Below are 27,453 nucleotides of genomic sequence, written 5' to 3' on the forward strand. Positions count from 1 at the left end.
TCTAGTTATACACCTTCTCCTTTCAAGGGTAAAAATTTTATTTTTGAGGAACTTCATGCTGCACATTTTCAGAGAGTCGCATAAGAAAGCATAAATGTTATCCTCCCCTCATCTAGAAATAAATAAGAAGAGCATAAAATTTCTTTTTAAATCACGACACTTGGAAGTTTAGCACCAGCATCCAAAATGAACTAGAAAAGGGAACAAAAAAGCATTTACTATATATTTCAGATTTCTTTGGTTGGGGTACTCCCCATGTGGTATTAATATTTCTTCTTTCAATTCATATTACCAAAACAGTAAAAACCAGGAAAAAAATATAAACCTAGTGGTTGCCGAAACTGGGGAGGTTGCTCTCTTGTCTTCTGTGCAGGCATTCCAGAAAAATTGCTGGAAACATTGGCTGACATTCTCGTTTTGTACTTGTTTCGTAAAGAATAATCGTAAACATTCCAATGTCCACATCTTGGTTATTAGTCTTCCACTTTATTGCTTGGATGTTTCTTTGGTGTTGGTAAGGTCGTGTCTGCTTTTTGTTTCATTTTTTTGAATGGTCATTAATTCTTTAGGTCACCTGGAAAAAATTAAAGTCAAACTTAGAAAAAGTGGCAAAATGACCAAGAGTTAAAGAATAAGAAGACAAAAATAGCCTGTTTTCTTGAAAATAAAAAAACAGTATTTCAAAAGCTCTAAGCAAAATGTACATGTTTATCTTCTCTAGATTTGTAAACTGTACATTGATTTAATGGAAACTCTTTCATAAAATATTTTTATAAACGAGGTCAGGACATAATAAGGAAACCAATGAAGATTAACAAGCTAACCTGTACAAAGAGGTTATTCTTTACCGCTCTGTTTAACCACTTCAGAGGTGTTACCTCATTAAGTCTTTGCAAGGACCTTGGTGGATAGTCTGTTGGTGTTCCCGTTTTCCCAGCAGCAGACACTGCCGAGGCAGAGGGTAAACGAACTGCTCCAGATCACCTAGCAGATGAGCAGTAGATCCTGCACTGGACTGTACAGGCCTCTGGCTCCTACACATTGTCCCCACTGCCTCCAAATGAATAATGTTGCTTGTCAAAGGGAAAAGGGAAGAAAAAAACCCTCTAATTTATTCTACAAATCAGTCTCCAGATATTAAAATAAGGCCTGGTCAGGCACTTGAAACTGATCAAATCGGCCACTAGGTGTCACAAAAGTAAAACTTCCAAAAACTTTCTTATTGGTATACCATATTAATACTATAATAGTTTAAAACTGTCTGTCTAAAAACAAGCAAAAAAACAAAAAAAAACTGTCTAGAAAAAAATTTGGCTCTCATTAACTTTCTGAATGCTTATGTCCCTAAAGCTTAGCAAAAAAAAAAAAAAAAAAGTACATCTCAAAAACCACTCTTTCTTCAAAATTCCAATGGAGAGGAGGGGATGGTCCAGGTAAATCACAGAACTAGTTTAGACTGATTTGTGCTCTGGTTGAGAAATCAATGACTTAAAAATAATACACACACACACACACACACACCCCAACATAAGCCTGGGCTGCCCAAGCTCTTACCTAGTGATGGTGAAGGTGCCTGGGGAGCCTGGTGTTACTCAGCACTGCTCTGCTCGGTGGCCGGAGCAGGGTTCTCAGATGGCACGTCACCTGCCTTGGTCTAAAACAGAACAAAATCACAAACCAGAAATGAAGCAATTCAGGTGACAGTAATTACTTTCCACACACCTAGAGGCGGGTTCCTCTCTAAATGCGGTCCTTTATTTGCACAGCCCTAAACCTTTTGGCTCTGAATCCCCACCAGGATGGATAATTCTTTCAAAGAATGTCAATTTAGTTAAACTCAAATATTTGGTTTTTGTGTTATGTGCAGAATATACTCTCTATATATGTATGGACCTTAAGCAAAATGTTAATATACATATAGATACATAGAAAATATATGTGAACAGATACTACTTATATATAAAATGTTATGTGTAAATAATTATATGTTATTTATAAATGACATTTTACATAAACGATTATATGTAAATATACATATTTTTATATATTACATATATTTAAGTATAGGCTATCAGACTAGAAAACCACTCTTAGAATAGATACTGAAGTTTGACAGGATTAAGAATGACCTGGTACCACCGGCTCCGGCTGGCTGGATTTACCTCTTTGCCATCTTGTGAAGGAGCATTAGGAGGACGGGGACGGCGCCGATAGTTGTACGGGCGCCGGTACCCGCGGCGAACAGATGGCTGGTTTGGACCATTGGCCGCTTGTTGATTCTCTTTATCTTCAGCTTCTCCCACAGCTGGGGCAGGTCTTGGGCGAGGAGGTCCCCTAGAACAGAGATCACAAAACAAAGAGAGAAAAAGTGCAACGAGACAGGGACTCTCAAGAACATAGGTTTCATTCATGCTTAGAGATTAAAGAGTCAAAGTGACCGAGTACTTGTTACTAGAAGTATGCACAGGCTAATGCAGCAAATGGAACAAACTTTTGGTGGGAAAAAAAAACCCACCATTTCCCCCTTTCATCTGAATACCTATTTGTAGTGAATAAACATATCCTGAACACATGCTAAATTCCTACCAGGCACTCCGATAGGCACTAAAAAGAGGAAAATCAAAGGAGGAAAGTGGTCTGGTGTCTGCCCTCCAGGAACAGAGCTCCGTGGAGACTATGGGGATTAAACAAGGGAAGAAAACACCCACCACGTGCCAGAGCCTGTGCCGGAGTGTTTACACGTTACGTGATTTAATTTCAACACCAATTCTGTGAGTCAGATTCACAGTGAGAAAGCCAACAGGTTGAGAGAGAGTAAGTACTTGTTTGAATCACATGGGATGGCTGCTTTTATAGGTCAAAAAGGTCAACGGTAACTCTGCCAGGATCACACAGCTAGGAATTGACAGAGCTGGACTCAAATACTGTCCAGTCTCCTCAGTTTTCATGAAGACATTTCTCTGAAGTCTCTCTTATTTGAAAGTCCTTAGTAATCAATCCTTAGAGTGATTATGCCTAAAATTGGAATGACTTGTGAGAAAAAAGGATGCCGAGTGGTACAAATCCTTTCCCCAAATACCACACTTACTAGTACTCTCCTTTCAATAAACCCCTACTGCCGAACTTCACGGTGGTCTACGTGTGATTCAAGAATGAAGGTGCTTCTTCACTTACCTCAAGGACAGGCTAAATAAACAAACAGGAAGGCTTATAATACAAAAAGCTGAAAGGATCTCAGGGAATGTAGTTCAACTTGCAGTCTTTACAGGGACAGAGCACAAACAAAATAACCCGCTCCTTCGCTAACTTTAACATCATGGGTAGTAATATTTACTGAGCACTTACTATACCAGGCCATATACTAATTATCTTAGGTAGTCGCTTCTTTATACATTTAACCCTAATGACAACCGTAGATAGTCCTTAATGTCCATTTTATAGGCCTTGCACCAAGTCTTAGAGAGTTGGCAAACTTGTCAAAGGAGTTATAGCTACCACCTGCAGGGTGGGAATTGAAACAGACAGTGATCTGTAGCCTGATTTAACCCTTACTCTAGACTGGCTCAGTTAACAGAATATGTAGTATCCCAAATACTCTCTGGCACTCAATCTCCCTCCATTTGTAGCACTACCAGTGAATTACTCATCAATTAATTTATGCTTATTTCATTAAATATAATTTAAAAATAAGTATTAATTTATAATTAAAAAATAAGAATGCTAGCAAATACAAATAATGCTTTGGGATAACTAAAAGTTATAATTATTTAAGTAAGGGGGAAGTCTCACAGGCCATCTGAAAACATATACTGCAGAGTCTCCCCTAAACTTGGACACATAGTGAAAGGAGGCACATCTTCTATTAGGTAATAAATCCTCAGAACAGACCCACAACATCCTCACACATTCTACCGTCACTCCCGAGTCCTTCAGCTGATCATGCCTTAGTGAAACGTGACGTACCTACGGTACCTTGGACGGTAAGTTGGATTTCGATGAACCGGTCCCTGAAGTTGAGCTCCCTCTGGGACTCCATCCTTGATCTCTCCAATCTCACCAGCCTAGAAGGGAACAGGGCTGAAAATGAGTGTCGTGCTACAGGACACAGGAAACAGAGCACACGGTTGTATTCAGAATTTTTTTGAAAAGAAATAAAAATGCTTCCTTACAAAGCTGCGAGAACACTCAACTCTAACAGTGAACTTTTTACTGACTAGATCTTTGTGAAGGCTAGAAAAGAAAGAAAAACTCGCTCCCACTAGGGCAGTATTCCGCCTTGTTCCAGAGCAATTAAAGTCATTTCACGATGTTAATTTAACATTTAGAGTGCTCCATTCATCTCTTCAAAGAAAACCTACTACTTTTGAGCAATGAGGATCTGTTCAAACTCAGACCCACTAATGCTACAAACTGGGTATCCCTTCAATATCACTAATGGTTTCTACATTCGAAGTTTCTCGCACACCTTATTACCACGCTTTCACCTCTGATTTCTTCCTTTCACAATTTCTTCCGTGTATCTATTTGCACGATTTAAGTATAACATTTAAAAAATAAAGTACACTTTCTTGATGATAAATTAATTGTAAGCTGTGGGAAAAAATTGTATTGTAGAACTTCTAGAGGAAGAATAACTAAAAACTAAAATAAAAAAGCCCACCTACCAACCTCTGAAATGCCAACAATCTCTGAAATTCATTACAATAGTCACAATGTCAATCATCTTCCCCCCTCAAAACTAACATCCCTTCCTTCTCCATATTTCACTAAGAAGCAATCAGAAAATATCGTCTACATTCTTTCACTACAGAATCTACTAAGTTACCTATACTAGAATTTATAATAATTGTCTTCTCTCATTACACTGGCTAAGTGGTCCAAGCTCATATCCATGGCCAACCCCTCTCTTTATCCTAGAGGAGTTTTACTCTTTATCCCCCTTCACTATGTATTTTCTCCCCTTCCTGCTCCATCATTCCCACCCAGCCCATGAGCATGCAGAAATAACACCCATAGTTTTCAATTACTTTATTTTGAAATAATCAAACTTGTAGAATCTAATCCTCAGACCCCATTCAAGTCTTACCAATAATGTCCTTTATAGCAAAAGGTCTCACTTAGCACCATGCCTTGAATTTAGTTGTCTCTCTTTCTGACACAGTTCTTCAATTTCTACTTGGTTTCCATGACTGTGAAGGACACTTTTAAAGCTCACAGGCCAGCCCTAGCTGGTCTGGCTCAGTGAATAGAGCGTAGGCCTATGGATTGAAGGGTCCTGGGTTCTATTCAGGTCAAGGGCGCGTGCCTGGGTTGCAGGCGCGATCCCCAGTGGGGGGTGTGCAGGAGGCAGCCGGTCAATGATTCTCTCTCTCATCCTTGATGTTTCTAGCTCTCTCCCCCTTCCTTTCTGAAATCAACAAAAATATATAAAAATAATAAAATTGTTTAAAAAAAAAAAAAAAAGAGTACAAGCCAGATATTCTGTAAACTACACCTCAGTGTGGGTTGCTGGTGTTTCCCATGCTCTAGTGAATGTGTGGATGGCAGGGAAGCCACAAAAGCAACACCATTTTCCTCACTGCCTCCTGCCAGGTGGAGTCTGGCTTCAATTTGCACCCAACTGACAGTGGTGGTGTTGAGCGGTCGATGAGGTGGTATCTATCTTCTAAGGCTCCTCTGCTTTAGGTTTACTCTTTTTATTTTTCTAAATATGTTTTTATATATTTGTTTTTTTAGAGAGAAGGGAAGGGAGAGAGTCATCGATGTGAGAGGAAAACATTGATTGGCTGCTTCCCACATGCACCCAGACCAGGGATTGAGCCCGCAACCTAGGTATGTGCCCTGACCTGGAATCGAACCAGCAACCTTTTGGTGCACAGGACTACGCTCAAGCAACTGAGCCACACTGGCCAGGGCTAGGTTTACTCTTTTCTCCTTGGTAATTAAGAAGGATTTTGTGAATTTCAAAGTCTATAAATATTTCATTCCTCATCAAATTCTCAATACATTCATTTATATCTATACAGACTCATGGTTTCCTATTTTATTCAATGGGTTATAATCTGTTACTATCATTACTGGCCAATGGGAACCCATTCAAGCTGCCTCCTGTCCTTTTGACATGTCTCCAACATTCTCTGAGTACTTCCTTGCTTTCTGGCACGACAAGATGTTCCAGGTTCATATTGTCCTTTCTCTGGTTCAGATCTGAAATCAGCCATTTCTCGAAAGGAGCTTCCTTTCATTGGAGAACGATGTTTAGGAAGCTCAGTGCTATCAAGGTGTCACTGATTTCAGTGAACAGAAATAAGGACCACCACATACAAATATATATGCACATACTCTATAAACTATACATATATAAATGAGTGTATGAATGAATGTATGAGTGTGTGTGTGTGTGTGTGTGTGTGTGTGTGGCATTTGATCTGCCCATCTAATACATCATGGGTAAGTAGTTGGTGAGGGAAGGGCTAAGGGAAACCAGGACAGAACTCAATGTGAAAATAAAATCAACCCCAAACCTTGCCCTAACCTCAGATCCTCCTCCAGATACTGCCCCATTTCTCTGAGCTCCTTTACAGCAATTTATGCTAAAGGAAACCCATCACCACCACAGAAACCTCCTCAAAGGGGAAGAAAATACCTCTTCTCCCCCACCCCCGCTTGGCTCGCTCTTGAATTCACTCTGACTAGATTTTTGTTCTCACCATATCACAAACCTCCCAAGTTACCAAACCTAGTAATTAATTCTCAACCTAACTTCCTCTATTTTTTGGCAGCACTTCCTTCTTAAAATACTTTTTTTCCCCCTACCTGCTCGTTCTCATGTCATTTGCTAGGCTCATCTTCCTAATCTTCCATTGGTATGCCTCAGAACTCCTTCCCAGGGTCAATTCTCTACCTATGCTCATTTATAGTTAACTAGAGGCCAGGTGCATGACATTCGTGCACTGCGGGGGGGGGGGTGTCAGTTCTCAGCCTGGCCTGTGCCCTCTCGCAGTCCGGGACCCCTCAGGGGATCTCCACCCCAATCCGGCACGAGGACACCCTTGAGGGGTCCTTAGCGCTGCTGTGGAAGTGGGAGAGGCACCCGACACCGCCACTGCACTTGCCAGCCATGAGTCCGGCTTCTGGCTGAGTGGTGCTCCCCCTGTGGGAGCACACTGACCACTGGGGGCAGCTCCTGCATTGAGCACCTGTCCCCTGGTGGTCAGTGTGCATCATAGGGACCAGTCATTCCAGCGTCAAGTCAATTTGCATATTAGGGTTTTATTATATAGGATATCGTCCTATATGATGCCTTTCAATGTTTTGTGACTCCAAAGTTTTATCTACAATCTCATTTCTCTTTTTCAGGTTCCCTTCAGCCTTTGTACTTGCCAATCCCTCTGCCATGCATGCCATTCCCAGTACCCCAATAACTCGCTGCCTTGCTCCCCTAGGTCTCTTCTCAAATACAACACCGAAGACTTTGTCAACCAACTTCTTTAAAATGAAACCCTCTTAACTCGAGCCACTTTCTACCTCTTGACTCTGCTTTGTTTTATTTTATTTATTTATTTTCTTGCCGACCTGACATCTCCACTTGGCGGTAAAATATAATGTGAAGAGAAGACCTCCAAATGATTCCCACCTCTCCCCCAAGCGTTATCTTTCTTCAGCCTTCCTATATTTGTTTGAATAAAAAACTTGGAGATATCCTCTACTCCTAAAAGCACACATGCCCTCCAGCATCAAATGCTGTCACTTTCATGGTGAACACATTTTCTGAATCTGACCACCTACCACACCTCTAATCCATGCATGATCATCTCTCCACAGGGATGACCTCTCCATAGTCGCTGATCTTCCTACTTGTTGCCTCCCGTGGTCCAGCCTCTAAAAACCGTCCAATGATCGCTTAAATATATTGCTTCCCTGTTTAGATTCCTTTATTGGCTTTTTATCACATTTAGAGTATGTTAACAGTCCCTCTCATGGTCTCTCAGGCATGCTTGGTCTGCCCTGAGCCCCTAGCCCTCTTCTCTTGACTCATCCCAGCCCAGCCACATGAGTTTCCCCTCCGTTCTCTGAACACGCAAACCTGGTTCTTCCTCGGGAACTTTGATTAGGGAAAAAAAAAAAAAAAAAGACAGAAAGAGCAACACATATAGAGAATGAAAGCTGACTAGAATGAGAAAGTGGGAAAAGCATGCATAGATGGATTGAAGCTTCTTGCCCATGTAACCTTAGGCAAAACTTGCTTTTTTTTTTCATTCAAGTTTTCCAAAGCTTTTTATTTTAAATATTAATAGCGAAAACCTGGAGGTCAGATATAAAACTTACGACAAAATACGCTGTGAAATACCACAGCAAGGCAAGGGTGTGGAAGACAAACGCTTAACACCCTAGCAAAAAACTTGCTAACTTTTTAAAGTACTCAAATCCCTTCATTTGTAACAACCACAACAACCATATGCAACCCAACACCAACTTAAATCTGCAGGGAAAACTGAGTAAGAACTGATTTCAAATGCCAACCATTTGGCAGATGCCAAACAATGTTACTCCCTTTCCTCTATCATGTATTTATTTTCTCAAAGACTACAAATACTTGATATTAGCTCAGTAACCAATCCCACTTAATTTTCAAACACACTGATTATCTTTAAGAATCTGGAAGTCATTTGGTCACTGACCATGCTGTATTATGTTCTTGGTACATAAGGGAAACACTATTGGCCTGCATAGTGTTAGTTTTCCCTGTTGTGTCCAATAAATGTCATGGTTTTTGTATATTGTAGAAAATGTTAGAAATATTTTTCTATATGACCTCAGTAATTTTTACCATCTAGAGATCTCTCAGTACTTGTAAGTCATTACACTGACAACCTAGAAGTAGCCTAGTTTTATGGAAGGCAGTTTCAGGAATTTTCACTTGATGCTATTGTTTAACTCATTCAGTGAACATCCAAACATGTATATTAGAAAGAGTGTAAGGAAAACTGTTGAAAAAAAGTGTAAGACAGTTTTTACTTCAGATATGAAACGTAAAGTAAAAAAATCCAGGCCACGTTTAAAAAACTATATGCAGTTATCAGAATAAGCATATATTTCAAAAATTAGTTTTCAACCAGCATCTGCAAAAAATGTTCTACATGGCACTCCAGACTCACTTTACTCTCAACCTTTAAATCCTAAGGTGAAATATACTTTATTTCAAATACAGAAAAGAATCATCATGTATCTATGCTAAATACTAAAAATGATTACTTCAGGAAAGTACCATCAACACTGAAAATAAATGTCCATTACAATCCCACTGACTCTTCCTGTCCTCCGAGGAGCCCCAAGTGCGGCCCTACAGGAACCTACTATGCCTGTGCCTCACGTACCCAATCTCTCCATATACGCAAGTCTACTTGTTATTTTTAGCACGTTTGTCAGGGACAGCTGTTAAAGAGTGGAAGAGAAAAAACAAGAAGCAATGTAGAAAGAACACCGTCATGCATGATGAGACAGGAGAAGGGTAGCAAAGAACAGACTGAACATAGTGTTCAGTCAAAACACTTAGTGGAAAAACAACCCAAGGACACTAAGAGGCAGTATTTGTAGCTAGTGATAACAAAAATGATGCCCTGTCCTAAGTTTTCCAAGTTTCCAGGGACTGGGAAGTTGCTATAAGGCTCAATAATTAGAAGTCAAGTTCACATTAGTTGTATCAATATTTTGTGATTTAAAAAAAAGAGGAATAAATCAATAACCAACAATCCCCAACCTCTGGTAGGGTTTCTTAAGCAACACCATCGCACCTAAATTAAGGACTTTAGAGATGTTACCTACCCTGAGGCATCACACTAAAGTCTTTACCTTCGATTTAATCACAGTGTGCCTCACGGTGGAGGCACACTATTATTGCCATTTAATGTATGAATAAGTTAATCTCTCTAAAGTTTGGTTTTCTCAAAATTTCACAGATAGTAAGTAGCAGAGACAAGATTTAAATCCAGGTCTGTCTGACTTCAGAGTTTAAGCTCTTAAGCGTATCACTGGTCTCTCTACTTTTATTCTTCCATAAACTAGAAACTGTCATCTAGCCACTAGTATCCCCAAGTACAGGCATGGCTCCTGTGGTTGTGCTTTCAGAAATGTTCCTAGAATGAAAGACTCAAGGCCTTGCCTCAGCTTTTGCAGCACCAGGAAGCCCACAAGCAAGGTTTTGTTTCCAGCGGCTGGTGTTGGAGGAGGAGGAGGAGGAGGAGGAGGAGGAAGAGGCAGAGGAAGGACGGAAGGGTGAGGATTGCTGAAGAGAAGTCCCAGGTGCAATTTTACCTGCATTCTGTTGGGATGGGGATAGACCCGTGAGCGACGGTCAAAGGTCTGTCCCACGTGGTAAGGCGGGAACCGCCGCCGGTACTGAGGGCGATACTGGGGGCGGCGCAGCTGACTCCTGGCCCCAGAGAACTGCCCGTCAGTGGCAGGGGGGTCAAATCCTTCACTGCTGCCGCTCCCTTCCTCCTCCTCCTCCCCAGCGTACTAGCGAAGCAAAGAAACAGAGATTCAGAAGAAGTTTCAGCAAGGAAAGAACCAAAGAATACCACTTAGGGTGAATATCACCAAAAGAAAAATATCTTCCCAAAAGGAATAATCCTTTTTTTATACGAAGTGCATTTAACCCAGATCATTATGTGATAACCTGGGATAAACTACATTCAGATTAAAGTAGATCTATGCAGATAAAATACCAAGAAGCAGAAAAGCAAAAGCAATCACTCTATAATAATGTTAAGTCATCTAATTAGGATTGATAAGTATCAGTTGACCAACCACCCAAAGACCATCTACAATGTTTATAATATTTACCTTGGCCACATGTGTGTCTCCCAACATTTGCCATTCACAGGGGCAAAGTCAGGGCAGTCAAGAAAAAATATATTTTGTAGTGTTATGAACAGTTTGTTCCACATAGTATACTTCCTACAGCTATTTTATAACCCTTCGGGGGGTTATCAAGGTCCAACTATTCTCATAATGCTATGAGGATGCTATTTGCCTGTTCCCATCTCATCATCTCATGAGTGTGTGGTGGGGTCTCCCAGAACAATAATGACATGTGGTCTCAGCAGACTGAATGCAGGAGATATGAGAACTCAGCTGTCTTCTATTAAATCAAACATCAGAGATTTGCAGAAAACATCAAGCAACCCCACTCTTCTCACTCAATTTTGAAATATATACTTTTCAGGGAGAAAGTTAGATTTTCTTTATATGTTCAAGAATAAAGTTTTAATTGTACATTAACAGATAGTAATAAGTAAAAGATACAGGTAGTTTCTAAATATAGATCTTACTGCCCAGCCAGCATGGCTTAGTGGTTAAGCGTCAACCTAAGAACCAGGAGATCAAGGTTCAATTACCGGTCAGGGCACATGCCTGGGTTATAGGCTCGATCCCCAGTGGGGAGGCATGCAGGAAGCAGCTGATGAATGTTTCTCTCTCTCCCTTCGTCTCTGAAATCAATAAAAATATATTTTTTTAAATGTAGGTCTTATTAGCAAAGGAAATTGACCCATTATATAACCATATCATATACTAGTAGTTTATATTTAAAAATAAAAGCTAATAGCCAAACTTCCCTCAAAAAACTTATTTAAAATCTTACTTTAAAGTGGGATATGCAGATACCAAAGTAGTCTTATGGGAAGTAACTATAGTTATTAAAAATAGCTAAATTAAAATTTAACATAATGACCCATTTCTTCTGGAGGGTGAGGATATTTAAGTTTTAGAACTGTCCAGTTCTAAAGCCAACATGGGCAACTAAATTCCCCAACAGGAAACCCTTCGATGATAGCCTGAGCTCATCCAATTTCAGACAAATCAAGCCATTATAAACTTCCTATAACCTGAATCAGATGTGATCCCCAATTATGTAATGATGCATTAGCAGAAAAAATGTTCACCAAAATATTACGTGTGAGACTTCATACATTTTTTCTTTCCTTTTAGGCTTTTTGTATCTTTTTGAGCTGTAGACAGACAATCTCTCATTTTTACAAAATGAGAATAATGGCAGCATCATTAACAAACATGCTCTTGAACTCTAAGGACTTAAAACATTATAACAGAAAAACATTTAGGTACACTTTCAGAATTTTGACATTTCTAAATATCTTTTACATGCATGACTTCAAATTTCCAGCTGAGAATAGTCTCTAAAGGGAAAATTTTCACTAAAGGTTCTACCACTGTACTTCTAGGAGTCAAAATAATTACAACTACAGCTCCATGAATCTGATGAACTTGTGTTAACCTGACATAGTAAATGCTCATTCCTACCTCTACCCTCTGCACAGCTTATTGGGGGAAAAAACACAACAGAATAAGCAAAATGTGGGTAAGAAAAATACAGAAACAGGAAAATAAGATGCCATAAGCAATCTGATAAAAATCAATTTGGGCAGGGTGAGAAGATGACAGAATGAAGGGGAAAGCATTCTGCTACACAGAAAGATGTAAGCTTATCAAAGCATGGGGATAAATCATTCTCAACCTGCATATATTTTATTCTGGTGAGATTTTTTTCAAGTTTTTCTTGGGTGACCGGCATAGCCACAACCCTGTGCTCACCAAACATCTGGAGTTTTATTCTATGGTGCCAGTCCCAGATACTAATTCTAGAAACATCGAAAAGTGACTCAAATTTATAGAATCCTCATGACCACACATAAATGGGATTCTTTTTGGGTGCTTTGAAAGTATTGATACTGCGCCTCCTAAGAAAGCTCTAGCCAGACTTGGTTGTAAGCCTTTCACCTGGATTGATAACCAATCTGAAGAACTATAAATCCAGACAATTACTACTTCTACACTTTAACATCAAGTAAATGCTATGTATGCTAAATAAAATAGCCACTTACTTGAGGCAAATTTAGTATTTCTGCAGCCAACACTGTTTATTGCCTCTTCCCAAGCTATCCCTACTCTTCCTTGCCAACCAAATGCTGATTTTCTTAGAGACCAGCAGTGCCAGTGCCAGCAGCAAGAGATGAGCCACAGGTTTGAGTCAATCCCAGAAATCCCATTCCCCTTTACCAGTGAATGCCCTAAGGCCAGGTTCTGGTCCCGGGAAAGAGCCCAATGAAGAAGATGTCTTTTTGACAACCTTGGCACAGCCTACCTTAGTTAACTTTTCTTGTTATAAGATGGTTAAATGTCTGTTATATGCAGCCAAGTACATACAAACTGATGTAACTTTTCAATGGCAAGTTTCTAATGAGACCAGTGCTTATGGATAAATTCTGGGTATGAAAATTTCCCATCAAAACAAACAAACAGCCGAAATCGGTTTGGCTCAGTGGATAGAGCGTCGGCCTGCAGACTGAGGGGTCCCAGGTTCGATTCCGGTCAAGGGCATGTATCTGGGGTGCGGGCACATCCCCAGTGGGAGATGTGCAGGAGGTGGCTGATCGATGTTTCTCTTCCATCGATGTTTCTAACTCTCTCTCTCTCTCCCTTCCTCTCTGTAAAAAATCAATAAAATATATTTTAAAAAAAACACAAAACAAACAAAACAACAACAATCATTTTGTGTTTGTGTTGCCAGGAGAAGACACAGTATTCATCTGCTCTAAGTATGTACACTCAGTTTCAGATGTGAACATCTTTGCAATCACCAATCAGGAAGAAAGGCCAACATACATTACGGGGAGGTCCACGGCGTCTGCCATAGTAACCGCGTCGGTAACGGCGCCGATCAGCAGCATAACGGCTCCCTTCCACAGGAACTCCATCTGGGCCGGTCACGTTGGCTGCTTCGGCACCCTGAGACAGAACAAAGACACCCTCAAAATTTACAAGAAGCTAGGCCAGTGTGGCTCAGTGGTTGAGCATCGATTTGCTAGTTCCATTCCCGTCAGGGCAAATGACCGGGTGGGTTATGGGCTCGATCCCCAGTAGGGGGTATGCAGGAGGCAGCCAATTGATTTTTCAATCTCTCTCTCCATTCCTCTCTCTAAAAATCAATAAAAACGTATTTTAAAAAAAATTTAAAAAGAAGCTAAACCCCCCCAAAACAGCCTTAGACAACAGACAGACTGCACTCTCAATTCCTGTTGTCAGACATCAAAAATATGCCCAAGTTTTAATAAGGTGAGCAAAGTCACTGCCGTTCTGATTGAAATGTATACAGCTTGTTTGCTCATGCAGCCTACGCTCTGCCTTCACGGCTGGTCATACTAGGTTCAAGAGCAGTGTGTACCTCTTTGACAAACACAAACTGGTCAATATAACACAACTGTAAAAGAAAGAATGCTAGACCAGGAAGGGAGATTCCTCAGTGGAAAACAACTGAGATAATGGTATCTTGCTAGAAAATGTTGAAACCTATGTGACCCTGGAGGTACCAAGAGAATTCCCATTCATGGGCTCATGTGTCTCTGTCCAGCGATGAACAAGAGCGAAACTTGGGAGCGACGGGAAAGGAGGGTCCTGGATTTAGTAACAGTTCCCATACACGTCGTCCCGTCCCTCTTTAGACCTTCCTGTTCTCCTCAGAGCAGACAGCATTCTTATTCTCTTACAGACAAATAAATAAAATAATGCTTCAAGCATATAAAAAATTAAAGCCTCAAAAGAGTGTATTTCACACTGTATCAATTTGTAAAACCTCAAGTTCTGAAAACCAAGAGGTAAAATTACCTGACAAAACATACAGAGGTAAAGTAAAATAAACCTGACGAAGCAAAATTTTAGAGATCATTACAGGCCAGCATTTGTTGGTGGATGATTCAAAACTCCAAGAGATTTGCAAGATACCATGGGGATCAAATCAGTTAAGACATCATTTAAATTGCTATATTAAATAAAATAAAGTTTTTCTTTTAAAACAGAACAGGTTGGGAGCGACTAAAAATACAGAGTATGGAATGGTATGTACGTATGTGTGTGGGAAAAGCACATGTGGGGAGTTAACTAGCGATTCACTCCATTATTAGTTTATAATTCAGCTGGCACGATTAAATGCCACGGTGGTTGTAACATACATGGCTTTAGGATATTTTTTTAATGCTATGGTGTTTTATTGATATCTATAATAGACTGCTGTCTAAAAGCAAAACAGAAAGGACATTACTAATATTGGAATTAAATAATATAACAGCATAAAAAAATATCCAGGTACATTTCAAGATGATCAAGTAGCTTCATCAGAATAAAGTTGTTATACAGCCTATCAGAAAGCCTCCAGCTTTCCAAAATCTAACTCAAAGATTCACTTGAAATCTTCTTTTATGGAGATTAAAACATTCTTCACTGTGTATTACTTGTATTACTAAAAATCACAGCCTGAAAGTTTTATTTGTATAAAACAAGTCAAATTTCACCCCATTTAAAATTTGCTTTTCCTTCCATAATTAAATAGGATTCATCATTTATTCAATGAGAAATTAAAACATCCTTTTATAATATATATATCAAAGAATGCTTATAATGATATCCAATAATCAAAAATATTTCTGCTTGAAAGTCACTTCTTCCTGTTAACACAAAAACATCCAAAGTAATGAGAGTTCATAAAGGGGCTGAGAGAGCATTTACTCTGCAAGAACACTAAGTGCCCACACTCTGAGACCCAACCACAACCCTCTCACCTTCTCTCCTTCGACCACATCAAACTCTACAGTTTCTCCATCTCCTACACTGCGCAGGTATTTTCGTGGGTTATTCTTCTTGATGGCAGTCTATAAGAAGAGAAATTCGAAATAAAGTATATGTCAGTACTGGTAACATTTCACTGCTTTCAAGTTTACAGGGTATATTGAAGACACAGGTGACCTATTACACTTTTTTAATTATCATTCTCCTACTAACCTGAATCTCTAAAATAACAATAAAACAAAAAACACTATAAAAAACAGAATGTGTAGTTGTATTCTGTTACAGCCTGAACACTTAGTCGTGATACTAGATATATTAGTTCCCTCAAACTAGTAATCATTGGAGATTCAGACTGTAGGCTCTATCAGTGGGAGTGGGAGTAGGAGTGGGGATGCCTTTATGAAATCTTACACACACACACACACACGCACAAGCACAAGCACAAGCACACATTTTAGGTATAAAGGTTTCTGCAGACAAGAGAAGCTGCTAACCTCAAAAAGTATTAAAGAGCCCAGCTGGTGTGGTTCAGTGGTTGAACATCGACCTATGAACCAGTAGGTCACAGTTCGATTCCCAGTCAGGGCACATGCCTGGGTTGCAGGCTTGATCCCCAGTGTGGGGCCTGCAGAAGGCAGCCAATCAAATATTCTCTATCATCATTGATGTTTCTATCTCTCCCTTCCTCTCTGAAATCAATAAAAAATATATTTAAAAAAAATATTAAAGAATGTGTGTGAAGGGGCAGGGGGGAGGAATGAACAGGAAAAATGAATTAGAAAATGCCAAGGTGTAAATATTTCTGATAAAATATGCAAAATTACCTCAGGAATCAGAACATTGCTGATAATCTGGCCTTTCCCCCAACCTGCCCCCAATTTTATGGATGAGAAAACATGAGGCTAAAAGTGATGTATCCAAGGTCATATTCAAGATGCAGCAGGGGAGGGTGGATGGGGGGGGTAAGAGGGGGAACTCATATACCTGTACTGCATCTATATATGTATTCAATATTTTCCCCACCACACCACGCTGTGTCCCTGACAATACATTAAGAGGTTGATAAAGATGTTACCCTGCATTAAACATCTGCACCTCAACATCTGCTCGTGAACAGACCTCTTTTTCAACCAGTAGAGGGAAGTGGAATGACTCCTGCAATGAATTTCCATTTCTCTAGCTGGTATCTCTAAATAGTTAAAGGGGCTCTGAGTTTCTATGGAACTAGGTCAACCTTATTTTATAAAGCGATTAGGCATGTGTAATCCAGCCCTTCCCTTACTCTTGAGTAGGAGGGAGGGGAAAAAAAATAAAAGAATGAGCCAATAGAGCAGAGACTTCACCCACAGAGGAAAAAGGCAGTTCAGGACAGGATATATGCGCACGCAGCCTGCTGCCCGAACACTCAGCCATTCCAAAGCCAGCCCCTCCCTGCCGGCTCCTTCCCCTTTTCCTGTTAGACTAGGCAGGCCTCAACACAGGGAGGTGACTCACCACACAGCCTCACAGGGGCTGGAATCAGGTCACACGCTCACTCACAGGCCCACAGAGCTGGCCACCAGCACAGAAACTTGTGAGGTCCTTTTACTCCAGCAGTCACCCAGCGCAGAGTTCTTTCCCCAACAGGTCTATTAACCTCTTGGTATTATAAGCAACACTGCCTGTCAGCCTGCTATGACTTTAAAAGTCAATGTATGTGAACAACAACAAAAAATCTACCCAAGTTATCTAGGTACAACTGCAATATATCCAGACAAGTGGACATGTAAACAATAAAAACCACAACCAGAGAGCTTCTTCGTAACTATCACTACCTCCAGTCACCACACCCCAACACACATACATACACACAATACACACACACCCCCAAACAGAAGGGAACAAAAACACTGAAAACCAGATGCCTGACAGAGCCCTGTAGGTAAATATGCTGGTGGTAGTACATGCCTCTCTGCTTCCCTGCTATACACTCAGAACTGCACACATATTTGGGGCAGTTCATTGGAAACTGACTATACAAAGAACAGTAAGGGTGGGTATTTTTTCTTTTCGCCTCTTTTGTAAAGTCAGTCCAGTGGTAATAGGATGAAGAACATCCTAGGCTACTGATGTGAAGGAGACTGAGATCCTGGAGCAGGACGCCCGTATTTCCCATGTTACCCATTTCCTACATTTGCTTCGCTCCTAGGGCAGCGCGGGCCTTCTGACCTGGCCATGTGCTAGCCATGCCTACCTTTCACAGGGGCGAGGACGAGTCCTGGGAATGGGGAGTTTCCTCACGTCTCACACACACACCCTAACCATCTGCTTTGCTGCTGTGCTGTTTACTTCAAGTTAGAGCTGCTCTGATAGAGGAGCTTTAACCAACACCCACCCAGGCAAAAGCCAAACGCTAGGGGGAACCACACAGTCCGGAGGGTAGAACACCCAACCACAGAAACAACGTTTTTGCTAAGGACTCCAAGGGCTCAAAAATTAAAAAGTGGCCTAACTAAATATTACTTCATGCCATTCGAAAATAAAAACTGTTTGAAAACAGCTACTATGATGGCACAGAAGCGCTAATCTGCCCATCTTAACATGTGGGATTGAGCTCTCCTGCCAAAATGAGAATCACAGAAAGGGTTTAGGGCAGTGTGCGTTCTCCTCCCAGGAGCACACCCACGCCTCTCCCGGCCCCTCCCCCACAGGCATGCATCTCCTAAACCAGTGGTTCTCAGCCTTCCTAATGCCGAGACCCTTTAATACAGTTAGTTCCTCATGTTGTGACCACCAATTTCATTGTTACAAATTGAACATAATTAAAGCATAGTGATTAATCACAAAAACAGTATGTAATTATATGTGTTTTCTGATGGTCTTAGGTGACCCCTGTGAAAGGGTTGTCACGACCCACAGGTTGAGAACTGCTGTCCTAAACCGTAAGGGACCCCAGGACACTTGCAACCAGGGGAGCAATGGGCGGCAGCAGCTCGTCCTGGGCCAACCCGAACCTGTCTCCAAGGCACCCTTTTCCCCAACTCTCCAGTGAGCTGACAGCAGCCCCGCCTTGGCTCACTTCTTTCCCATAACATTTCGGCAGAGCCAAAGCAGCCCAGCCAGGCTCTCCTGTTGCTGCTGCTATCATCCTAGGCCCTTCCTTGTTTCACTGTTCCCAGTTCTAATACACATACTCTCAAAATAAAAAATTTAAACAAAGAGTTTAGGGTAGAATGATGATGTCCATGACCACCTTTGGGAATGGGAAACAGCACATTACCGACACCCCACTTTTCACATATAAAATGTAACATTTATTACCCCTCTTACCTGATGCACAAATACATCTTCTTTGGTGTCATTTCTGTTGGAAGAGAAAAAGAACACAATTAATAGGTACTAGGTATGAGAAGAAAAACTTAAAAAGAACAAATGTTTTATAAGAGTTCAGATTTCAAAACATACCACAAACTTTTGTTTATCCTCTAAACTCAATTCAGATGCCTGGACTCAACCCTCACTGAAAGCTTCTAATCCCCCAAGGCGCCCACCTTGCTCCTCCACATCACCACAGCGCTCAGATGCGAGTGTACAGAGGCCACACACCGAACTATCCCTCCCCTCTCATCTCTTGCTAAGTCACGTGGGATGTAATCAGAGCCCCAGATTTCCCTCCCGGCAAAAGCAAAGCAAGACAGTTAAAAGGACAAGGCACAGCTGTGATCTAGGCTCTCCTTACACTGAAACCAAAAACAGTCACCGCCCCCCCAACCCGCCCCAACATCACCCCACCCTAACTCATCCCCCCACTCTCACCAAAACAGAAATTGGGGGGGGGGGGCGGAGGATTTCAGAATTGGGGAGCGAGGTAGGAGAGGGAGCAAAGCAAACGACAGTATCATGTGAAAAACGTAATGCCCCCAACAGCCTGCACTTACCTTCTCATTCCTATAGGGTTAGGAGTTACCACGGTTTAAAGAAAACACTACGGTTCCTACACAGCACTTGGCGTAGACCTGGGTAATAGTTCCAGCTCAATTACGCGCTAGTTGTGTGACCTTAGGAAAGTTGCCGGACCAGTCTAAGCCTCTGCTGCTCCATCTCTGAGATTACGGATATGGACTCCATTACCCTAGGCTCTTCCCACTTCTGATTTATCGCCCCCCACCCCTTGTTTCTTTTAATGACTAGATTTAATAAAAATAAGTTACTAATCAGTGTTCTGATAACGACCAGTAGCTTAGAAATGAGAATATTGACAGTGCTCACAAATCTTAAAACTTATACAAGTCACTAATAAAGCATGGTAAAAAAAATTTTTAACAATCGGTACCACAACGTAAGTATGTATTTAAAACATGGCGAGACATACATACCGATTTATAAACCCATATCCATTTCTGACGTTGAACCATTTGACAGTGCCAAGGACTTTGGTGGCTGGAATAGGATTAAGCAGATAAATTAGTAGCCGACCTACCCAGAGATAAAGCTCATATCGCTTAAGGTCTTGACAGCATTATACGAAGCCTAAACGTACCTGAGGAAACCACGAAAAGCTTAAGTCCAAAATATAATAGAAAAAGAAAAGGGAGCAAGTGAAGATATCAAGGGGAAATACTTTTCAGCAGGATAAACCTTTCTTCCCTGTTAAACTTTTCAGTAGAGTCATAAGATAAGGGTGGTCATAAGTCTATTTACTTCTGCAATAATTAAAACTGAGAAACACTGTTTAAGAGGGGTAGGGGGGCCTTTAAAGTTTTAACACTGAAAAATGTTATTAGTGCAAAACAAGGGTCACAATGAAAGAGAATGCAGGTAGATGAACAAGGTAAGTACAAGTGACCTTAACACATGGCTTTCACACTTTGAAATATTGGCAAACTTCAGTAAGTGAAATAGTAGCTCCTAGTTAATCTACAAAGATATAACATAAAGTAGCCTGTCTAGTTGCCAGGTGGGGCCTATCAGAGTCAAGAGTAATAATAGAACTGGTGCTGTCTCAACCTGGTTCTGTACTCACCACCCTGAGACATGATGTAACAGGCCTTTTCAAACCACAGTGATGAATTTGGGCTTCTGTTTACCCTACTCTCTGCAGTTGGTGGGAATCAAAACCCAGAATTTTCTATAAAATTCCCTCTTAAACTTGACTATGGGTTTTACTTTGCAACAAGGGTAGGACCATTTCTGTACCCCAGATTTCAGCAGAATTTAAGAGAAAACCCAATAGTATGGTCACATAAGTTGTACTTTGCAGATTCATAATTATTTCAGCCATCAAGTATAATTTGAGATGACTCCTTTAAATCAACTGTGAATGTCAAACTCAGCACCTCTAGGAAATGCCTATGCCTAAATTCAGAAAAATGTATAAAGCAATTATCAAGACTCAGTGAAACAGGAAATGTGACAATCATTTGGCAGTAACTGAGAAAGCCCTGGGAATAAAGTACGTTAAGAAAAAAAAAAAAACTTAGCAGAGAATCAAAGTAACAATTAACATTAATTCATGCTGCCTCTCTATGAGATTAACTTGCAAGGATAAACAATAAGGATTCAGTTCTTTTAACCCAAATCTAAAACAGTAATTGGGACTTGCTTTGTTGTGGGCAGGGTTAATTCTGAGTGTTGCTAGATTGATATGCTTGAGGAAATACTTTAGCTCTCTTTGTAAAAAGAAAAAACAAAACAAAACTATATTCTTTACGCCTCCAGAGTCATTCAGCCCACTACTGACTGAGCAAGAAAGATCTCCCAATGAAGAGATTGAACCATTAAAGCTTCCGTTTTAGGCCATTCTAACTAGAGCAGTAGGGCCAAGGAGGAAAAAAATTATGTTTTGGACCTAAATGTGCACAGAAATGGCCTGTTTTTGATACACCATATGCTTTTCAGCCATACATTATTTCAAACGATTTGTCATTGTGCCTCCTTTCATTTGCCCTAGCGACCTAGGAAAATATAAGGAAACCCGCTTCTGACTCATTTTCATGTAAGTAAATGTTTACCATTGTCAAAGGAAAAACCTTGACTAGAAAGCCAACACTAATATAATAGGGGAAAAGATAAAAAAAAAGATTTCCAAGTCTAACGTCAATCAAGGCCGAAGGTTATTTTACTCCCCAATGTAGTTTTAAAAATGCTTCCTAATTCCACAAATATTTCTAACGGCTTCATATGGCCAAACACATTCATATACACTTCTTGCTTTAACACCATAAACTCACTCACATACACACAGGGTGAAGAGGAGACAGAGGAAGACCATATGGCTTTTCATCAGAAGGGAGTATTGTTTCACTCAGGTAAACTACTTTTCCTGGCCGATGGCTGGCTGTATGTCCGCTGAAGTTAAAGACTGATTGTAAAAACTAGAATGGGAAACTCCAAAACCCAAATTCCATCTCAGTCAGCCCTGTGCCTGGCATATTTCAGGCATCCACGTGTTTGCCTGGCAAAGGAAAGGGGAAGGCAGAACACAGTGGACGGAGACCAACGGTGAAAATGTCATTTTGAGAGCTGGAGTTAGAGTGGAAAGATGACAGACTTCCAGGCTGGTCACCAGGATGCGGTAGATAGAGGCTAATAGCAATTGGTGGTTGACAAAATTAACTTTATCTGTTTCCTTCATCTTTAACAATCCAAAGGGTTAGTTCAGATCCAAAAGGGTAGATGGATTAAGTGAAAAACCTCAAAATTCCCTTTCTACAACAGAAAAGGAAAAAAGAAAGAAGAAAAAAAAGAGGAGGTATCTGCACACCCACTTTGGATAACCCAAGGTTGACGCTCTCGGACATTTGGCATGAAGTGTTCCAAGAAACACATGTGGGAAACATCACAGTTCCATCCTGACGAGGCTTCGACGACTTTTAGTTGGGCAACATGAGGGCTATTTTATGTCTTAACCTACACAGGTTGCATTTGGCACGTGGTTGGCAGTGACTGAGCAAGCCCTGAGAATAAAACGGGAAAACAGGCCCCTCGATGAGTGGAGCATGGGATCCATATTACTTCCGTCACCTTATTCCCTTCCTTTTTCTTCCTAGAAAACTGGGAAGGCGAGGAGGGATCCACACACACACCCCACCCACAACACTGAAAAGGTCTCCGAAGGCTCCTACCTCGTCCCTTAACTCTCCCGTCTGGAAGGGAGCGCACGAGACAGGCACACAGCCCTGAGAAAGCTTTCCACCACCCACCTGTTCTGCAAGCCCGTTCAAGGCCCCACACGGGGCTCAACTGGAGAGAAGGCTGAAATGTGTGTGGCACACCCCACCCCGACGACGACCACAGAAACCCTTTCTGGTGCTCGGCCCCCCTTGAACCCGAACGTCTTATCTGCCAACTTCCTTCCCTAGGTTGTTACCAGTCCTAAGATAAGGAGGTACCGAGCAGACGTCATACCCACACTTCCCACCAAGTTTTTCCAGCTGCTACACCAAATGCGCCCGGGAAGAAGAAAACGGGGTAGCGACTGGTAAACAGGTTTTTTTGTTTTGTTTTGTTTTTGCAGCAGTGGGCACCGGGGAGGGAGGAAGACACGAAACCAAGACCCAAGAGGATTGCGACACCCCCCCCCCCCCCCTTCCCAGCATGTGGCCCACGGAAGCATGGCGCCTTTCCCGAGCCAAAGTGGGAAGGGCGTCCGGGACAGACACCTGAGCCTCCCGGCAGGAAGCCTGTTCACCTTTTTCCCTTCCGTCCCAACCAGCGCCCCGCTCTTCCCCAAAGGAAATCCTTTCCCCACCCGGAGCCGCAGGGTCCACTCCAAAGTGGCCGCCCCGCGGGTCCGTCCCGACCCTCCATCCACCTCCATCCCCGCCCTGGGTCCTCGCCCTCCCCGCCACCCCCGTTCTCCCGGGACGGAAGCCTTCGCCGCTGCAGGAATGCGCGGCCGTGACCGAAGTGGGGACGCCACTGGCCGGCCCAGGACCCAGGGGGACGCGCACCGGCCGGCCGGGAGCGCAGAGCGCCACGCGCTCACCTGGGAGCGCCCGCAGGACCGGCTGCTGCAGCCACCTGCGCAGGGACCCCACGTCCCGGGAACCCCGTGCGACGCCCTGGAAACCCCGTCGGGCGTCCCCTCCCCGGGGAAGGGGTGGGAGACACGCAGACGGAGATGCCCACACGTGCTCGGCGGCCGGCTGCCGCCCGCCCCGCCCAGGGCAGCCCCTACGCTCCCGGGACTGACTCACCGAGAACTTTTTTCTCCGCGTCTTCGTTGCCGGTGGGGGCTGAAGAGGCGGGGGCCGCGGGGCCCGTGGGGGCGGGGGTCGCGTCCCCACCCGGGTTTCCTGCGACGAGCACCGCGGGCGCCGTGGCCGCGGCCTGGGGCGCGCCGCCGCCCCCCGGGCTCTTGGGCGCGGGGTCTTGGGGGACCGCGGCGGCCGCCTCCGCCGGAGCCTGCGGGAGGGCGGGGGTGGTGGTGGTGGTGGTGGCCTCGCCCGCCTCGCTCATGCCGCCTCCTGGGCTCTCACTCGGGCACCTCGGTGGCGGTTGGTCGGCGGTTAGCGCGGCTGGTGGTCGCGGCGGCCGGGCTCGCTCTCGGGGAGGCCGGTGCGGATCTCGCGGCGCAGGCGGCGGCGGCCGGGGTGGGGTCTCGCGGCGGAGGCGGCTCGAGCTCTCGGGCTGCGCGCTCGCTCTTGGGCTCCTCGCTCGATCTTACTGCCCCAAAAATGGCCCCGCACAAGTTTTTCTAGGCGGCGCACGGGCCGGGGAGGGAAGGGCGGGCGGGCGAGGGAAGAGGGTGGGGAAAGTTGGCTCCGGAGTTGGGCACCGACTCTCATTAGCATTTAAAGGCGCCTGGTGCGCTTGGCTCCCCACCCGGCCGCTCGGGGCTGGGGCGCAGGGGCCGGGGCGGGGAGGACCGGGGCGCGCGGGGAGGGCTGAGGCTTGCACGGCGCGCTGCGGGTGTCGGAGGAGCGCGTCCTGCTGTCCCTTTGTTGGAGAGGCCGAGGGCTCTCTTCCCCACGACCTCGGGGCCACCTGAGACTGACCTTTGGGAGGGGAAAACAGGGCAACCAAATTACGCCGCGCTTGTCTCCCCCAGACACTTGTTTTTACTCAACGTTGATCGGGCACCGGAAACTATTTGGTTACAGCAATTAAGAGCTGACGGGATAAAATCTTAAGACTATCTGACAACTTACTCCTGAAAGATCACTTACCGATCATTTCACCTACTACCCACAGGTGAGGAAATGGAAGTCCAGCCCTCGGAGAATTAATTCTCACCCACTTAACAGACAAATAATGAGTTGTTAATGTGTTTTAAATAATGTAGTTTTTTTAAAAAAAAAAAAACCTGAATAAATCCACATCCTCCCTCCGGCTCCCATTGCCTGGGCCATCTGGTGAAAGTTTAAGCAACTGAGCCCTCAGCCTCAGGGATGACAGGTCCAGAGACAAATCACCCAATAAACGTTAGCTCAGTTGAAAGAGGCAACATGGCCTTTAGAGAGTGGACTGGGTTATGCTAAACCATGTACATGCCAGAGGGACATGACTTGTACCCAAGCACTATCTGGAATACAGAACGATTTGGCCTTTGCCTGTAGGGCCCGGGGAAACGTAGGTATACATTTCTAGTGCTGCTCTTTATTAACGGAGTTAACTTGGGCTAGGTATTCAAGAGTCGGTTTCCTCCATGGGAGTTTCTGAAAGGTGCTATGGAAAGTAGATGAGATTATCATATGTAACTCCAGTGTCTGGTCTCACAAAAGCTCCTTTTGTTTCCCCTTCCCTATTTCCCCAAACCATTTACCTATCCCCCCCCCCCCCCAATTATCTGTGGCTGTATGCCCTACCTCAGGAGGTGTAATTCATTATGTTTCCACTGGTTAGCACAGAATCTAGCATAGAGCTGGAGCACAGTAAATGCTTACTAAATGAAAACAAACAAAAAGACCAAATTGTTCCAAACTTAATTACTTATCAATACATTCATTATCAATAATTATGAAATCATCTGCATTATTACTTTCTTACTCCAGCCATGGAGAATACTAATTAAATTAATTCTTAGAAAAGAATAGCAAAATATAGGATTTTTTACTTTTCCATGTACTTCAATAGTTTTAAAATTACAAACTCCTACATGTTAAAGTCATATTTTAGTTTGACTTCAATCTAGAGTATACAGAATGTTATATATATGTGGGTGCTTAAAAAATGCTGGACTCAAAATAATTTTAAAATGCTGGTCTAATTCTAAGCATGATTAAATTACTTCTTAATTTTTTAAAAGATTATAGTCATTAATTTGAATTATAAAGCATGATTTATTCTCCTGAGGACTGGCCATTGACTTTCCTATCCAAGAAAATAATTATCATTGCTATTTACTATGCAGAATTGGATTGCAGGAAAAACAAAGAGAGGGTATGTGAAAAAATATATATATTAGGGGCCTGGTGCACAACATTTGTGCACTGGAGGGGGGAGGGGCCCTCAGCCCGGCCTGTGCCCTCTCGTAGTCCCGGATCCCTCGGGGGATGTCCACCTGCCGGCTTTGGCCCAATTCCGCGCCCCCCCCCTCCCCCAGGATCACGCCTAAGCTGGCAGTCAGACATCCCTCTCGCAGTCCAGGGCTCTTGCAGCCCTAGACCCCTCGCTCCTTACCGCCCACCTGCAGCAGAGGTGGGAGAGGCTGCTGCCACCACTGCTGCCCGGCTTCTGGCTGAGCAGTCCCGGTGTGGGAGTGCACTGACCACCAGGGGGCAGCTCCTGCATTGAGTGTCTGCCCCCTGGTGGTCAGTGCATGTCATAGCGACTGGTCATTCTGCCATTTGGTCGATTTGCATATTAGGGTTTTATTATATACTAGAGGCCCAGCACACGAAATTCGTGCGGGGGGGGGGGGGGTGGTCCCTGAGCCCGGTCTGCACCTTGCACCCTCTTCAATCCAGGATACCTTTCACAATCTGGGACCGCAGGCTCTTTACTGTTCGCCTGCCTGCTTGCCTGACATCCCCTAACCACTCTGCCTGCCAGCCTGATGCACATAACTGCGCCCTGCCAACCTGATCGCCCCTAACTGCCCTCCCCTGCTGGCCTGATCGCCCTTAACTGCTCTCCCCTGCCAGCCTTTTCACCCCTTACCGCCTGTGCCTCAGCCCCTGCCACCGTGGCTTTCCCCAGAAGGACATCCGGAAGATGTCTGGTCTAATTAGCATATTACCCTTTTATTAGAATAGATGTATGTATATGTATATATTCACCCTTGGAAAATAATTCATAACTAACAGGTGTGGCCTCCCACTTCTGGAAGACCCTAACATAATTACAGATGCATCCTGGAATTTCCTAGAATTTGTGCTGGACTGGCTCCCAAATCTACTTATTTTCATCCAAAGAAAAGAGCAGTTGAGCAGCTGGGAGTTCTTGATACTGGGCTAAATAAATCTAGAGAGAATTGGTTAGAACAAACACGATCTATATTGTTTTAATAATCATAACAAGAGACCAACTTGAAACAGATGCTCATAAAGTCATCCATTCCTTCACTCACTCATTCACACACTCATTGGCACACATTTACTAAACACACACTGTGTGCTAGACAAAGCACTACACTGAGTATCCAGTGTTGATCAAGATGGAGCTTACACTAAGGCTTTTTCCAAGTGATGTTAAAGAATTGTTTTCCTATTATTTCTAGTGTAAAGAAATGGTATTTATTATATTGGAGATTAAGTGGAACAAAAGAAGAATCGTAATCCAGTTGTTGACAGCAGTCATTTTTAAGCACTGACTGGTTTGGTCATGAAAACAAAAACCACTCAGTTCCTAGTGACTGTTGGAGTTAGAGCTTCTACAAATGTTGGACAGACA

The 27,453-nt window shown here is 43.1% G+C and overlaps 1 protein-coding gene and 1 long non-coding RNA gene across 3 annotated transcripts; one reads left to right on the forward strand and one right to left on the reverse strand.

Moving 5' to 3' along the window:
- Positions 1-24,325, reverse strand: YBX3 (Y-box binding protein 3). Of its 2 annotated transcripts, XM_059682195.1 has the most exons (10): positions 23,817-24,325; positions 19,995-20,058; positions 18,949-18,982; positions 15,633-15,722; positions 13,684-13,806; positions 10,315-10,518; positions 3,964-4,061; positions 2,163-2,334; positions 1,555-1,654; positions 1-574 (listed from the first exon to the last, which is right to left on the reverse strand). In XM_059682195.1, the coding sequence occupies exons 1-9, from the start codon at positions 24,076-24,078 to the stop codon at positions 1,589-1,591; spliced, it is 1,113 nt and encodes a 370-aa protein (XP_059538178.1). In that variant the 5' UTR covers positions 24,079-24,325; the 3' UTR covers positions 1-574; positions 1,555-1,588. The 2 variants fall into 2 exon arrangements, with proteins under 2 accessions (XP_059538178.1, XP_059538179.1); XM_059682196.1 differs by lacking the exon at positions 10,315-10,518 and having other exon boundaries at positions 23,817-24,322.
- LOC132227289 (uncharacterized) lies at positions 22,491-23,878 on the forward strand. The gene is made up of 2 exons (XR_009451160.1): positions 22,491-22,879; positions 22,980-23,878. It is a non-coding gene; the product is annotated as an uncharacterized LOC132227289 (long non-coding RNA).
- Positions 24,326-27,453: the final 3,128 nt, after the last annotated feature.

This window comes from Myotis daubentonii, chromosome 2 (genome assembly GCF_963259705.1).
Source record: "Myotis daubentonii chromosome 2, mMyoDau2.1, whole genome shotgun sequence".
In the NCBI taxonomy this organism is placed as follows: Eukaryota; Metazoa; Chordata; class Mammalia; order Chiroptera; family Vespertilionidae; genus Myotis; species Myotis daubentonii.